The sequence below is a fragment of the Plectropomus leopardus genome, chromosome 18 (genome assembly GCF_026936395.1).
Source record: "Plectropomus leopardus strain MGB_pleo_1.0 chromosome 18, ASM2693639v1, whole genome shotgun sequence".
In the NCBI taxonomy this organism is placed as follows: Eukaryota; Metazoa; Chordata; class Actinopteri; order Perciformes; family Serranidae; genus Plectropomus; species Plectropomus leopardus.
Genome location: NC_142193.1, coordinates 5,836,285 through 5,852,800, shown reverse-complemented (window position 1 = coordinate 5,852,800; position 16,516 = coordinate 5,836,285). Strand labels below are relative to the sequence as shown.

General features: G+C 39.6%; 1 protein-coding gene across 1 annotated transcript; it reads left to right on the top strand.

Moving 5' to 3' along the window:
• Positions 1-5,590: 5,590 nt before the first annotated feature.
• foxj1a (forkhead box J1a) lies at positions 5,591-12,936 on the top strand. The gene is made up of 3 exons (XM_042504560.2): positions 5,591-5,803; positions 6,476-7,094; positions 9,370-12,936. Exons 2-3 carry the CDS (start codon positions 6,537-6,539, stop codon positions 10,228-10,230), a joined length of 1,419 nt encoding a protein of 472 aa, XP_042360494.2. The 5' UTR covers positions 5,591-5,803; positions 6,476-6,536; the 3' UTR covers positions 10,231-12,936.
• The last annotated feature ends 3,580 nt before the right edge of the window (positions 12,937-16,516 follow it).

Here is a 16,516-nt window from a genome sequence, read left to right as displayed (position 1 = left end):
CCTCACATGCACTACAGTGAGACAGACAGAACATGGTCCTTACTCTCATCCAATAGTATCTGGCTCCCTCGTCTGTCCAACAGCTAGCATTACTTCTAAACACAAAAAAGGCCCAGACAAGACATGCTTGCTAGATTCAGATCTAAAAGACAAATTAACTTGAAGTACTTTAATACACAACTCTTGTGGGTGTCTATGGTATACCAGATAACACCACTGTACTTTGAAAAGTCCCCAAAACTCAACCTACAGCTTCATTTAGGCTTTAAACTGATTTCACACTGCCATGATCTGTATTTATCACTTTTTCTAAAAACATTTGAGAAAAAAATAAAACAACGATTACATCACAGTTCTCCAGTGGTCAAAGTAATCTAAAACCAACAATGCAAACCCCAAACACATTTAGTTAATTTTTATATGTGACAAAGAAAAGCATAAAATATTCACATTAGAGAAGCTGAAACTGGTGAAAGTTATTAAATAACACAATCAAGTAATTCATTGTTAAAAGAACCAGATTTTTTGTAAAGTGTATGTCACCTCTCTCAGACAGGGAAATTCCACAGTATCCTACCTTTTACCTCTCTAAACCTGTTGCAAATCATTGTAACTATTGTAGGGAAATATTCATCAGTGGACTTTTATTTCACCACCCTTCACAGTGTAAGTTATTCCCGGAGCAGCTATTAGGATTTGATGTTGTGAGCCCGTGGTTAATTATTTTGATTTCAGCTGGTTTTGAAAAATACATATTTTTTGTGTATTTTTCTTGCTTATCAAACATTTTCCTTCTTGTGTTTCTTGAACATTGACTCTGCAGGATGTTTTGAGTAGATGGAAAAGGAACATGTATAACTTAAATTTCTGTATTGCAGCGATCTGCTATTTGACAATGGGTGTTTATATGCGTCTGATTTGACTGTCAGTCAAGTCCACCATCAGACTATAATCCCTCTGTAGTCCTGACTCGTCTCCCTGACCTCTTCTCTCTTTGAGGTTACTCTGGTTGGCTGCTCCTGTTCTGACCTCTGACCTCTGCTGGAGTTGATATGTGATGTGATGGGGGCTGGTTGAGGAGTTCGAACAATGCAGCAAAACAGATAAATGTTGTGATCAGAAACAAGAGTGACAGCGGTGACATAGATCATATGTTTTGCGTTGATCGGGTTGGTTTTATTGGTTTGATTGTGCTGCTTTGTTTTCTGTCAGCTGACACAGACAGGAAGCAGACCTTGTTAAAGCGCCACACAGCCACGCTCCCTTCTGTGCTTCTGCTAATCTTGACCCAGTTGACTTTTCATTCTTGTTTCAATCTTTGCATGCTTTAGTGGTATTAAGCAGCTAAATACAGTTTCTCACTACTGCAATTTGAAAGTACTTTTACTTTACTTGAATATTTCCATTTTATGCCGCTTCAAACATCTACTCCATTACATCCTCAGCAGGTGATAATGTCCTTTTTACTAAACTATATTTAACAGCCTGAGTTAGATTGCAAGACTTATTCAAGTTACACATCTGAATATTTCTTCCATAATTGCGAATATGTAATTTAAAACCATAGGAGAGACCTCAGGAAGCTAATAGATTTAGGCTACAGTGCCTTACTACAACACATGTATCTGACAAGTGAGTGAGTGAGTTAAACAAAATGTAATATCTCCCAAAAACAAATTTAATGTTAGCTAATACATTTTCCTGTTAAATATTTTATGATAGCAGTTGTGAGGTATTCTGTTTTTACGCAAAAGCCTACTAATACTATGACTACTAATATTTTTAACATCTCAAGTCATAATCTGTAAAATCAACACGTTTTTTTAAGGTGCACATTTTAATATTTAAATGATTGAGACATGTACTTTAAGTGCAAAAAAGTGTCTGAGTGCAGGTAAAACAATCAAAAAGGAACTTGTTTAAAAAATAAATAAATAAATTCTTAGCAGAGGATCCCCCAGATCCCCCTACTGTGGTCTGGGCTGAGCCTACAATGTCCTGAAACCCAAAAAACTCCCCTGGCTACTACACATGTAAAATGTTAGTATAAATTATGTATTCTTTATGTTTTTTAATATTATGTCAAACTATGTCTCTTCGTACTCCCTTCATCTTGTCTGCGCCACATTTATTTTGAAGTAGATCTCCAGAACTTTCCATATCCAGTGAATGAAGCACACCTGTTTCAACTTATTTGTTTGTTATTTCTTTTTTATGCTTATCTGTAAGAGGAGTGATGCTAAATTAGTGTAATCTCTTTCAGATCAGCAGTGGTGGAGATGAGACACAGTGGAGTGTCTGACCCATTGAAGGCAGCCGTCCTCAGCGGCACACTGTCCTCCTGGTCCAGCTTTGAAGAGACATCGGGACTCAAGAGATGAGGAAGCCTTTTTATTGCTTTACAGTTGTCTTTGTGAGGGGCCTCAGGAAACCACTCAGCCACACTAATAGAACGTTCAAGGGGCCAAACCTTTTTGTTTCGCCTTTCTCTCCCTTTCTGACGTATGAACAAAAGTACATTCCTTCACCCCTCCACCCCCCAGCCCTCCCTTCCAAGTCCAAAGTTAGTTTGTTACTGATTAAATTTATTCAAAGATGAAGCCAGAGCTGTTTTCTTCTTCTGTTTTCATTATACGTGCAGAATGTGGACAAACAGCAGAGCAGCTGTGGAAAATGTATTCAGACAAATTAAAGCCCCAATACAAGCAGGTACGTCATTACAACTAACAGTCCTGCATTTAAAATCCCACTGCAGTAACACGACAACTGAAAAGGAGGTGCAAAAGACATAATAAACATTAAGATCTTTTGAAGAAAATATTTCTGTCTTTATTAACAGTACGTAAACTACATTGAACATTGACGGTTAAAAATGTTATCAGTTTTATCTTTTAGTAAAAATTTGTTTATATTATTGCTGTTTATTTATGGTCATATTTAAGTTGTAAAAAAAAAGCAGAAAAAAGCCATCAAATTGACCAACATGAAATAACATTTTTGGCTTGGGACTAAAAGTAATATATTGATATTGATGATATAGTATCGACTGTACTGAATCAAACATTTAAGTTGAAAAACTAATAAAATTATACATTGGTATTTACATATGGTATTTTTTTTAAATAAATGTTTTTACTTTATGTGAATGTAAATTTTTGCCATCAGCCAAAGAAACATCTTGCTTGACATTAAACAAATATTTTAGGTTTTAATCAGAATCAGAATCACGTTTATTGGCCAAGTTCAACAAATGAGGAACAAGGAATTTTTTCAGGGTTGGCAATGCTCACAGTACAGGGGAGGGAAATAAGTTAGGGATAAGAAAAATAGAAAAAAAGACAGACATAGACATGTAATTGTATTTACCAAATTCTGTGTTATTTGAGATAGTACAATACATTTAGCTGTAACAAGTTTTTTTTTAAAGCTAGTCCAAAGCATCTTTTTTTTCAGTGAGAAGTATTCTCAGCTTCATGTAGTTTAAGTATTGGCAAGAGAAATGGGCGCCATGTAGTATAAGTGCGAAAGTATTATTATCAGCCTAATGTAGTATAAGTGCTAAAGTATTATCATCAGCGTAATGCATTTAAAGTATATGTGGTAAAAGTATGAAGTGTCATCAACCCTGTGATTATAAAGTATCAATAGTAAATGTACAGCTTCATGTAGTAAAAGTACATGCTGTGTACATGTAAAATGTCTCCTGTGACTAATATCTGATTCTATGTGATATCATTAGGTATACTGAAGCATTGACGTTAGAGCGGCATGTTGGAGCTGCTCCTGGAGGACCTACTTTAAACTACTTTATATAAAGTTAGTAGCAGTGGATGAAGTACCTGGAGGCTTAACTTGAGTTAAAGTACAGATGTCTTACCAGAAATTGACTTTGGTATAAAAGTCACCAATCAGAATGTTTCTTGAGTATAACTTTTAAAGTAGCTGATATGTACCATACTTAAGTATCAAAAGTAATTTTATGATATTAAACCCATTTAAGTGTTGAAAGTAAATTTACAAGTAGGCCTTAATTCAGAGAATTATGAAGTTATTTTTTTCATAGCATACACAATGGAGCATACACTTGAAGCAAAACAAGGTCTTTTTCACAGTTTAGAGGATTTAAAGAACAAAATCCATTTTCCCTTTCCTCCCATCCCTTCATTTGTCCGTCTCTCTCCCATCTTACCGTCCTCCCTGTTTTAAGTAACTAAAATGTGCAGGAGAAATGTAGTGGAATAAAACTATACATTCTATTTTAGGAAAAGTAATGGAGCAAAGGTGAAAGTTCACAAAAATGTAAAAACTCAAGTAAAGATACTTCCAAAACATACTGAAGTAATAAAACCAAGTACTATTTCATTACGTTACACCATTTGCTAGTTTAGTCCAGTGAGTCCTAAGCCAGGGGCCAGACTCCTACAAAGGGTCACCTGATAAATCCGACAGGTCGTGAGATGGTTAATGGGAAAGAAGAGGAAACTATGTTCTGTTTTCAGTTGTTGGACTTGTCTTGATCTTGTCTTAAATTTCAAGTGAAAAGTTGATCATTTGAAGAATGATTGAAATAAAACTATGTGAGAAGTTTAGAGGAGACATGTCAGCTACACTCTTTAACCCTTTAACACCTGGATCAACATCAGTTTTCCTGTGGTGTCTTCAGACATTCAGCATTTAAAGCTATTAAACCTGAGGAAATTGGTTTGATTTTTTCGAAAACACGATTAAAAAAATAATGAGCAACTTGGCAAGAAGTGTTCCACAATATGGATAAAAATTAGTAAAAGGGGACAAAAGGTGTCTAAAAATATTAGATACAACTAAAAACTATGAAAAATGTCTAGAAAACTATATAAGTACTATAATTAGATTTATATTATTTTAGAATTATCTTGAGCTAGCTGTTTTTTTTTTATTTTGTTTTGTTTTACATTTTTAAATTATTTTCAGATAATTTTCTTATGTTTTAGTAATGTCTTACTAATTTTGGGATAATTTCTCCTTGGGTTGCTCTTCACCATCTTCCCATGTTTGAATCATACCAATTTGTTAAGGTTTTAAAAGGTTCATCTTAATCTTAAATAAAAGATGTCAGATGAATGCAGTGGAGTAAAAAGTAGTTGACTGAAATAACTGAAATAATCAAGTTTACCTAAAGTACAAGTGCCTCAATATTGAATTTGCATAAATGTACTTAGTGACTTTCCACCGCTGCATATTTCAGATGCCTCTGTTTATTTGTAGCTTCATATTTAGCATTTTTACATTCAGGCTATATTTAGGCCACAGCCAGCCACCCTTTTATGTTCTGAAATTAATGAAATAACTAGAGTTTAATCACTCTAGAATTAGAGTAATCCTTAGTTTGTTAAAGTAGAAAGGTCCCCTGTTGGGTCCCCGGGCCTCAGCTTGAGCACCTGCACGGCAGCAGCCTCAGTTGACTTGAGAGTGATTAAAAATGAAGCGCTATAGAAACCAGCAGGCCAATGGAGGCCCGGGAAGCTGTTTACAAGGGGGGTGTACCGTTTCTATGGTTGCTAGACAAACCTCCTGCACCAGGTATTAAACTGCCTCCCCGACGGATCCTGCAGCCCGCTGACACCCGTTATACAAAGACCTCCACAGAGCAGAAGAAGCGCCCAACATCGCGCCAAACAGCATCCACAGGAATTCCTCTTTTTCTTTTCTTTCACTCACAAGTTGACAACAGGTGCACCTAAAGCAGGCGGAGGCTGAACGTTCAATACTTGCTGCTCGTTTGGGGATTTAAAAGGTCTCTATTCAACAAAACAGCAGACCGAAGGTGAGTTTTTACCTTAATATACTTTTTATATATCAACACCTGTAAATTGCTCCAGAGGGCCTTAAATAGGTTATCCGTGCGTCTTTGGATAAGTTAATACAAAGTTATTATAAGCATTACAATAAACAAAAAGTAAAACAAACATTATATTTAACTACACTCACAATAATATATAATTGCGTTAGAATATTGACCGTACAGGACTCAGCAGTAAAAATTCACATTTTACGCGTAACGCCCCAAATGTGCGGGTTTCCTCAAAGGGGACATACGCTAAATCTAAATTATAACAAAACAATTTTTTGTAGTTGTTTCTTAAAGTTTTATTTAACTAATTAATACATTTGTGTAGGTTTAAAGCCAACAGATGTAGTGGGGAAAGACGTGCGCTCTTTTTCTGCGCTGAGCGTCTGGTGCGCACTGCGGTTTTCAGGAAAGTTCTTTGAGATAGAGAGGGCTGCTGCTCAGAGACAGCAGGGCTTTCAGATCCTTAGAATCTTACATCTTACATGTTCTCATAACACAAGGTGACAGACTTGCCATTGGATTTTAATCAACAAATCTGAAAGTTTTCCATTTTACGCACAAACGCGCACACAGAGGCTCTGTTTTCAAATTGCCCTGCCCTTTCGCACTTTGTTGAAGTTGGGTGTATATTTTCGCTCCTGTCAGGAGGTGGCAGGGGGAGGAGGAAGAGAAGGAGCCGGGTGACAGAGAGGTGTTGGAGAGAGCCATGCTGTCTCTGAGTTGTGCGGACCCCTGGCCTGAAGGCTCTGTGGGGCTGGAGGAGGAGGTGGTGACCGCCGCTGCCCAGGCGGAGGAGCGGGACATCGTCAACAACGACAGCATCAGTAGCTGCAGCTCCGTCAACTTGGACGACAGCCTGACCAGCCTGCAGTGGCTGCAGGAGTTCTCCATCCTCGGTGCCAACGTGCCGCAGCAGGCCCACCACCAGCCGCACCTGTTCGGCCATCAGCCGCTTGGCTCTGATGCCCCGGCCTCCCCTCTGGCCGGGGACCCCGCCTCCATCGGCATGCCCCTGACCCCGGGGAAGCCCACAGCTGCGGCCTACAGCAGGATGCAGTCCCTCCCCGGCATAGTGGCTCACGGTCACTGCCCCGATGAGGTGGACTACAAGACCAACGCGCACATCAAGCCGCCGTACTCATACGCGACACTCATCTGCATGGCCATGCAGGCCAGCAAGAAGACCAAGATCACTCTGTCCTGCATCTACAAGTGGATCACCGACAACTTCTGCTACTACCGACATGCTGATCCCACCTGGCAGGTAAAGGACCACACAGACGCGCGCGCGCACACACACACACGCACACGCACAAACAAGCACACACATCACCTCACAATAGAGGACTAATTTCCAACACCCTCCATGTGTTTCTCTGAGGTCAAATCACAGCTGGCATGAAACCCTTATGTAACTTGGGCAAATCGTCTTGATTTCTTTGAAAAACATAGAAAGAAGACAATGACCCAAAAAAATCAGCAAGAACTTAGTAAACAAGTTCAGAAAATTAGCCAACAAACAAACAAACAAACAAACAAAAAACGGAAATTAAAACAAAAAAGCTAGCTTTTTAAAAATACTTTTCTAAAATAAAAGGTTTCTATACTTGTAAGAGGCATCTGAACTCAACATACAGAAAAGTGATGGTGATCCAGGTTCCAAAGGGTTAAAGCACAGTAAAAAGAGGCCTGGGCCTGCTGCCACACTCTCAGGTATTAGTGACTTAGCTTTGTGGGTAATTAATAATTCCACAGAGCATCAACACTTCCCTAAGCTGCACAAAACTTAACTAGAAAACATGAATAAGTGCTTTACTTTATTTTTGTTGCATTGCTTTTGCACATAGTTTTTAATGCTTAAGCATAAACAAGTGATGGAGGAGGAAAGGGAGGCGCAGCAGATTCTCCCTCCAAAGGGCAGGAATTTTCAGGAAAAAGTTTAATTTAGCTGGATAAATGATTGATGAAGCTGTTAGCTGTACTCCCGTGTTTCAGCGTCTGGCTCACAGCATTCTGTTATTGTAAAGCAGTACATGGGGCAGATAATATTTAACAAAGGTCGCCGGGTCACTGCTCTATTTAGACTCCAGTGAAGAAGAAGTAGGAGGCGACAGGTGGATGAATGCAATGGTACACAGCGCATTAATTTGATGTATGGTGCACTGCCATCTTTACTTCCTGCAGATAGGCTGTGGTAGCTTCTCTTTAAAAGATTAGTTCAATATTTTGAGCTAAATTATTTTCCTTGCAGAACGTTGGATGTTCAGATGGAAACCACTCTCATGTCTGCATGGTAAATATGAAACTACAGCCAACAGATGGTTAGCTTAGCTTAGCATAAAGGCTGGAAACATGGGGAAACAGCTAGCCTGGCCAAAGGTAACAAAATCCACCTGCCCCTCTCAACATCTCTAAAAAAAAAAAGAATAACATGTCTAATTTGCGTCATCTGTACAAAAACCAAAGTATAAAAACAAGATGTAGCAGTTTACTGGGAGTTGTGTGTGGGACTGTTTCTTGGTCAGGAGCAGTGACTTCCTGGAGTATTCATAGTAAATCATAAGGGATGCTATAATACCAAGAGATTGCCAGACTATGACAAACAAAATCTTGACTAAATTCCTTTATTTAGCTGTAAATACTTTAGTTTTTGTATTCGTTAAATGGATGAAATACAACATGTTAATTAAAAATATTCTCAACTTGTCAAATAGCAGCACTTGGTCAGTAGCCCTTCATGTGAAGCTATGACACTCCAGGTACCCCTCCAGCGTCAGTTTTGGATGCTCATGGGCAGTGTGTTGATTTACACACATTCATGAATTTTGTCTTTTTTAAAATAAACTGATTTACTGGGAAATGTATAGTTTCCACTGGTTATATGATTACAGTCTCTTTTCAAAATAAATTTAGAACACAGGCAAACAAAAAAATGTAACCTTACTTCCTTAGGTTTAGGAGACAAAAGCTAGTAAAGTTTTCACAGAAAACAAACATCATCATTTGGCTAACAATAAGTTTGTCACTAATGTAATGTAATATAATGTTATGTGACATGTCGCACACATCAATAGCACAGTCTTCTACACATACTAGCACACTATGTTGTTATTGAAATAGCTCTAATGACTTTTGGTTTTACACAAGACACAAACAGCAGTTTTCCTTTGAAAGTCCAAGTCTCCTTCTTTATACTGCACCAGTTGCTCAGAACATCAAAAAATGCTGCTGCTATAGGGTGCCTCAGTGTGTCACTGTCTGACTCAGAGGGGCTACTGACCAAGCATCAGTATTTGACGAGTTAGGAGTGTGACTGGGTTTGTTAATCTGTGAGTTTAAGAGATGCCGATAAATTGTTTTTGTTACCTTTGGGCAGAGTCCGACTTGCTGTATTCCCATGTTTCCAGTCTTTATCCTATGTTAGGCTAAAGAGCTGCTGGCTTTAGTTTCAGATTTATAGGTGGCTTTGAGAAAAAGTTTTTTAAAAAAATAAACCTGTTTGTGAACTATCATCTGAAAATAAGCATCTCTATTTTCAGAACTCCATCCGACACAACCTGTCGCTTAACAAGTGCTTTATCAAGGTGCCGCGACAGAAGGACGAGCCAGGAAAGGGTGGTTTCTGGAAGATTGACCCTCAGTACGCTGAGCGTCTCCTGAGTGGTGCCTATAAGAAGAGACGAATGCCACCAGTCCAGATCAACCCAGCCCTGCAGAACAGGCTTAGGGTCAACCTCCAGCCACAATCCAGAGGACCCTGCAGCCCCACAGGAGGTCAGGGTGGCCTGTGCATCAACCCAGAGTCCCAGCGGCTCCTTAAGGAGTTCGAAGAGGCAACTGGTGCCGACCAGAACTGGGACCCCCATATGGCTGAAGGGACCATGCTGGGGTCCTGGCCGGTGGTGAGGGGAAGAGGTGGGCACAAGAGGAAACTGGGGTCCAGAATTGGCGGCGCCAAAGCCCCCCGGCGCTCCAGCTCCCCCTTGCTCTCTGCAGACGAACCGAAAGAGATCGGACCTTTGAAGGGGGACTTTGACTGGGACGCCCTGCTGGACTCGGCCCTCAGCGGGGAGCTCACTTTGGAGGGAGGAGAACCTCTGAGCCCCATCTTGAAAGAGGAGGACCTGACAGTGCGGGGGACCCACATCTCTCTAGTCGAAGCCCCTGTGGGGACTGCGGACATCCACGTGTTGGCGGAGAACCAAAGGAATAATGATGTGTCAGACTTTGATGAGGAGACCTTCCTTGCCACCGCCTTCCTGGAGAGCCCCTGGCCAGAAGAGGAGGAACAAGGCCGCAACGATTTCCTCTGTACCTCTTCGGTCAACCTGGACCAGCTTTTTGACCTGGGAGACTCATTAGGCGGAGATCCGAGCACCCGGATTGACACCCTCCTTTGAGGAACAGTTGGTCCTCTTTCACACTAAAAACTCACTGAGGAATAACAGACATTTTTTACACTCAAGCAACCCTTATTGTCTTTTTCAAGATGTTTAAAGTATTTTTAGAATTACATTTTGATGCTTATTCATGCAGGAAGTACATTTCCAATGCCTACTGAACAAAGATGCCACAATGTGCAAAAGTACTTCATGTCAACCTGGAGAACACAAACCTATGTCTGATCTCTTTTGGTGAACCATGAAAAGACTGAAGACAAACACAAACTAACTTTCAGAATTAGAACCTTGTCACACCAGCACAGTGAATATAATTCGTCCTCACAAAATATTGTGCTGTAGAAACTCAGTTCCGTAGTAACTAACCTGTGAGTTAGTAGCATGGATGTTTGAAGGGAGCCTGACAAAGTGCGGCCACTTTGCTGCAAGTTTGTCCCAGTGGCCAATTGCAGTACTACAACAAATACATTCCTAGAAATGCTTGAACTCAAAACAAGTCTGAGTACTAGTTTTTGTCTTAGGTTGCATTCCATTTACTGCGAAAGTTGGAGGTCGGACCTGGGAATGATGTCACGTACGAGTTGACAGCATTCCAACACAACTTAGAAAAGTCGGAAAACCAAGATTTTAACACCAGTTCTAGCCAGGTTAGCTGACAGCTAGCTAACAGCTGATAACAATGCATTACTGTATCACTGTATTTCATGCATTCAAACCCCGTAGCAACATTTCCACTGATGTAGTGGAAGTTGGACAGGACTGTGCGTACAACTGTTTGAATGACACATAAATAAGAAAGAAGTGCTAATAAATTGTATATTGCGACAGCTTTTACTACTGCTAATGCATGAAGAGTAGCCATACTGGATTTTGTTGTCAGGGTCAGAGAGGTTTCTCCGACTTTTTTCAAGTTTGAAAAATGACTTCAGGGGACCTTTTGAAATTTCTGACTGAGCCCACAAATATTCAGCCTCCCCGATGCAACCATGAGGTGTTACTTTCGTAAACGTTTCCAGAGCTTTGAAAACTGATTTTAAGGAAAGTGATGTCATCAAGTCTATGGGCCAGAAGGAGAAACACTAATGAGCATGTGCAGTGGGACAAACTTTTTGGCTTTTGTGCCCTGGAAAACAATTTTTTAATAGATTCAGTTTGCACCGTCTTGGACTCTGCTATCCAGTTTAAATAATACATCCATGGTTAGCAGGCTTGTTAGCTGAAGCTGTATCATGTCCTCTTGTCTGCTGACTATGTGTTAACCAGTTTGTACTCTGAGAGAGGAACTTCCATAAAATTGGATGGTGACACACTGCTTATAAGCTATAATAGACAGCAAAGGCAGGCTCTTTCTGGATATTCAGTAATTAGTTATGACGCACATTTTAAAACATGGATTTTAACTCAAATCATTTGCATAGATTCACTTCACCAATACAAGCTTATCCTTTTGAAGGAACTTATTTCAACACATTTTTAAAATTTGGGTTTGAACAGGCTTTTAGGATGACACATTATGGTCTCTGTTTACATCATAAAAAGTGTGCTGTCAGGCTGTAATTGTACACTTCATCAGACCTGAATAAGTTTTGAAGACAAGTAATCCACAGGTTTTAAAGAGGAAGAAATAAGCGAGTAGTATCGGTAGATTTAAGGCTGAGGCTATGATTGACAGAGAAATCATTTGTTGTTCAGAATTTTTTTAATATGTAAATACTGTGACAGCAGCACTACAATGATGAATAATGACATACTTGCCAAATGATGTTTGGTGTAGGAGTGATTCACTGTACTAGGGTTTTGTTTTTTGCGTGGGGTTTTTAATACTAACTTTTCTCTGTATGCATTTTTTTCCAAAATAATTAGGACCAGTTTAACTAGATTGATAATCATCAGAAATAAGGGAAACTTGTTTCAAATCAGACTGAAATATTCCTTGTAAAAGTATTTGGTAACCACTGTCTTTGATCCTGTGTCTGCAGTCGAGGACATGTGTGAGCTTCATGGTGCAAAAGTTAAAAAGCCAGAGGCTAAATTCTTTAACAAAAAACTATTAAGACCTTAAAAAGCTCACCAAAAGGCCAAGATGCCTTGTAAATGAATACCTGACCTTATATGTGCCAAGAACAACACTTGGGACTTGACAGGGTGGCAGTGTTTTTTTTTTTGTTTTTTTTTATTACAAAGAGGAAATGTCTTTTTTTTAGTACTGCATGTGAGGGAGATGCAGCGATGGAGATGGAGCTGTCAGTACATGAACAAAAGATCTGATATGTGTCACAAAATTCATACGATTTAAGTAGCGTTAACTTTAAACATACACTTATTGCTCCCATTTTCCTCTAAAATGTGTGAAAGTGCAATTGATGTACAGCAATAATTGTTATATTTTATATGCAGTTGTAGAAGTCTATTCGTGCAGTTTACTTTCGAGACAACAGTTTCCCTAGTGTGTGTATTATGAGGTGTGAGCACACTTTGACAGGAGGAAGGACTCTGTTAAAAAAGTGAAATGTTTGTCTGCTCCTCTCGCTCAAATAACAATTTTGAAGCAAAATAATGGCATCTTACCTCATGATTGGTTCTGTAAGGTCAGAGACACTGTATGTATTCTCTTACTTTCCTGTTTTCATTTTATTTTCCACTTTTCTTTGACAATAAAAAAAATAACGGCATCTTGCTTGTCTCAATGATATGTCTTAATTATTTTTGGTGGGTCTGCCTAGTCCAGATTAAATATCTTAACCATTAGATCAATGAAATTTTATACAGACATTTTTGGTCCTGTCAGGATGAACCCTCCTTTCTTTTCGCCTATTTAGTGAAATATCTTTAAATCTACTGGATAGATTTGTATGAAGAATCATCTTGTGCCATTGTATGATCAACATTTCTTTTTACTAAAATGCTTCACAACCATTGGGTTACAGAAAATATTTACAAAATTCCTGGTACCCTCAGGTTGAACCCCTCTGGCTTTGATACCACCACTTTGAGGCTTACATTTGTGAATTTGAGTTAATTTTTTGACAACTATTAAATGAATCCATGACATTTATTACAGATGTTCAAGCTCTCCAGAGGACAAATTATTATTATTATTATTTCTTGCAGCACCATCATCATTTATTCAGTTGCTATTTTTTTTTTTAATTTAGAGACATTTTTGTTCCCTAGATGATGAATCCTACTGACTTTAATGATCATCTCACATTTCATCTTTCATTGTGAGCATTTTTTTTAATTGAAATGTTTCAAAAACTGTTGGATGGATTGCTGAGAAATTTTTGTACAAACATTTGTTATTCTTTCAGGATGAACCCTACTGACAAGAGATCATTTCACTTTTCCTCTAGTGCCACTTTAAGGTTTACATTTGTTGTGTAGTGTAAAATGCTTTATGTGGATTGCCTTAAAATACATTTGGTACAGATATTCAAGTTCCCCAGAGGATAAACTGTAAAGACTTTGGTGATCATCTGACATTTCCTGCAGCACCATCATCATTTATTAAATGTAATATCTCTGCATCTAGGCTGCTATAGAATTTTGTAGAAACATTCATATTCTCCAGATGATGAATCCTACTGACTTTGATGATCATCTTACTTTTCATCTAATGAGATTAACTTTTTTTTTTAAAAATTGAAATGTCTCAAAAACTATTGATGGGTTGGATCAAAATTTCATACAGACCTTCATGTTCCCTAGAAGATGAATTGTATTTACCTTGAACCTCAAATACCTGCAAAACTAATGGCATTCCCATCAGCCTCAACTGTACTTTGTGTTTACTGCTAATATGCAATTGTTAGTAAGAAAACACACTAAATGTAAGATGTTGAACATAGGTAAATACATCAGCATGGTTGCATTGTCATTGTGAGCATTAAGCATAGTATTATTAGCATCACAGAGCTGTTTGCATAGCTGAAGACTCTTGTTTTCTTATGTTACTCTTGGTGTCTTGCGCTCCCCCTCCACCCCCACTTTGCTTTAGTGTGCCTGTACGTGAGATTTACGCTGGTCTTTTCCTGCTCATCTCTTTCGAGGCTCTTGCTGTGATCAGGCAGTGGATGGGTAATAGTAGCAGGGGGTGGCTGGGTTTCTCTTTCAGGTCTTTGTCTGTGCTCAGTCAGACTCTTGTTCCCCATGACGCTCGGATCTGTGGTCCTTCATTGGGTCGGTGTGGGGTCTAACGGGGACAAGTGTCCCACGGCCCCATATATCACCGCTTGTCTGCCCCGCTGTAGACCACACCGTCTCTCTATGACCCTGTTGCAGATTAGCAGGGTGGCTCGCGTTCACAGAGTCGGATGAATAGCCGCAGTAATCAAATGCATATACGTAGAATTTAAGAAGCCTGCGTCCCCCCGGGGTCGTGAACAGACGGGCATCTCTGTCAGTGAGCGTGTCTGTATGTGGTCACTGATGAGGTAATGATGGCTCAGAGATGAAGGGCAAAGATAAAGTGGTGTAACACTACACCTCTGTATGATGGACACCCAACACTCTGATGGAAGAGCAGGATCCTGGATCTTCATGCCCAAGCCCCAGTGCCTTTTTCCTGGAAAGGAGAGCTGACGTTTCCCCTTCCCCCCCAAGCCTGAGCTCAACGCAGGCCCCCCTGGACAGCTATTACCTGCTGGACTTAGCTCTCCAGCTGGATTGCAGGGCTCATAATTATAATGTGGCAGGCTGGTTAGATGAGAGGCCGTGGTAACCTGATGCAGGTATTATTCCCTGGCCCTGCTGACGGCTGCAGGTAAGAGGAGCCTCCTGCTGAAACGCTAACCCTTACTGCTTGTTCCAACCTAGAAACGCTGCAAACTGAAAGTGCTAAACGCCAACACCCAATGTGCCCGGACGATGATGCAGCCATTTACAGTCAGGTTTCAGTTGATGTGAGAGAGGATGATACTAACAGCTTGACATCTTGGGCCCATTTCAAATATTTTTCTTGCAACAAATGCAGAGATTTTTGTTCTTTTCTGAAAATGTGTTTTAATTTAGAACTGCTGTTCAACAGCTGCTTGTTATTGGAGAAAAATATTCTCTTCACCTTGAAACTATCATTTAACAATGATTTTATCACAAAATCTCCTCACTAGCTGCTCTAGAGCTTTTGATAACATTACATGATCTTAGATTGTAGATTTAGAAAGACATTCAAATGACCTTTTTCTGACCACTTCAAGGACTTCTTGTCTAAGTCAGCTTAAAGTTAGTCTCTGTAACTGTAGCACAGCAGCCACAAATAACAATAATGAAAAACAGCAAATGCTAAAACAGTGTAAAGGGAGTTGTAAAGTTGCTAAAATAAGCTACTGCACATACTAAGCAAAGTAAAACTGTAGCAGATAATTGAGTAAGGGTGTGTTTTATTGCTGATCGATCTGACTTTTAATCCGGAAAAAACATTAAAGGGTTATTTCGTCTTGTCTTGTCTTAAAAGTTGAGACTGAGTTTCAAGTTGACTGAGTTTCAAGTTGTCATCGCGCACAAACAGCAGTTGACCATGAGATGCATTTAGTAGCTTTTGATCACATCACATGATCTTCATCATCAGTAGATGGAAACCAGAAAAACAAGTTTAAATACCCACAATTAAACTACAACTGGCCAATTGCGACTGCTGAGAATGACCATTTGTTAATTTGAAATGTAAGCATGTGAATAACAGAGTGAAGGAGCGAGAACAGTGTTCTGTGTTAAAGTTCAGACATGTAATTTAAACATACAGGAACTGGGAGGTCAATGACTTAAAAATATCTGTTCTCTGCAGTCGGGATGTCTTTTTCCGTTGCCCCACGACTCCACTGGTATCCCTTTGGAGTAAGACTTGGAAAACGAAAGGCTGGTGAGGGATCTGAGCTGCTGGGAGCCCTCAGAGCTGAAGCTTATCTACATGGGTCCCAAAAAAACAAGATGTGAAAAAAGTGGATGTAGAAGAGAAGGGGAATACATCTTTTTTATCACACAGCTAATGAAAGGCCTGTTTCCTGGGCAACTGCTGGTACCATTGTCATGTAGGACTGGGGTGCTGGAGCGGGGGGTGGGAATGGTTGAGGTTTCTCTCGCACTAGTCTTGTTGAGACTGTGGTGTTGATTAGAGCTGTGGAGGGATAGTACAGCAGACAGAAAGAGAAGCTGGATGGAGCCCCAGATTTATTACCGTAGTGGTTTTGTGAAAGTTCACTTACCTTACCAAAGTGAGGCTCCCACTCTGTGAGATCTTCTACGTTAAAGTAGCTGCTTTTCTTCGGCATGATAGCTTCAGTTTATTTAT

Bases quoted from the DNA above. Each gene is read 5' to 3' on its own strand.
- foxj1a (XM_042504560.2), top strand. From the start codon at position 6,537: ATGCTGTCTCTGAGTTGTGCGGACCCCTGGCCTGAAGGCTCTGTGGGG. The intron at 7,095-9,369 runs GTAAAGGACCAC...CTCTATTTTCAG, and splicing joins ATGCTGATCCCACCTGGCAG to AACTCCATCCGACACAACCT.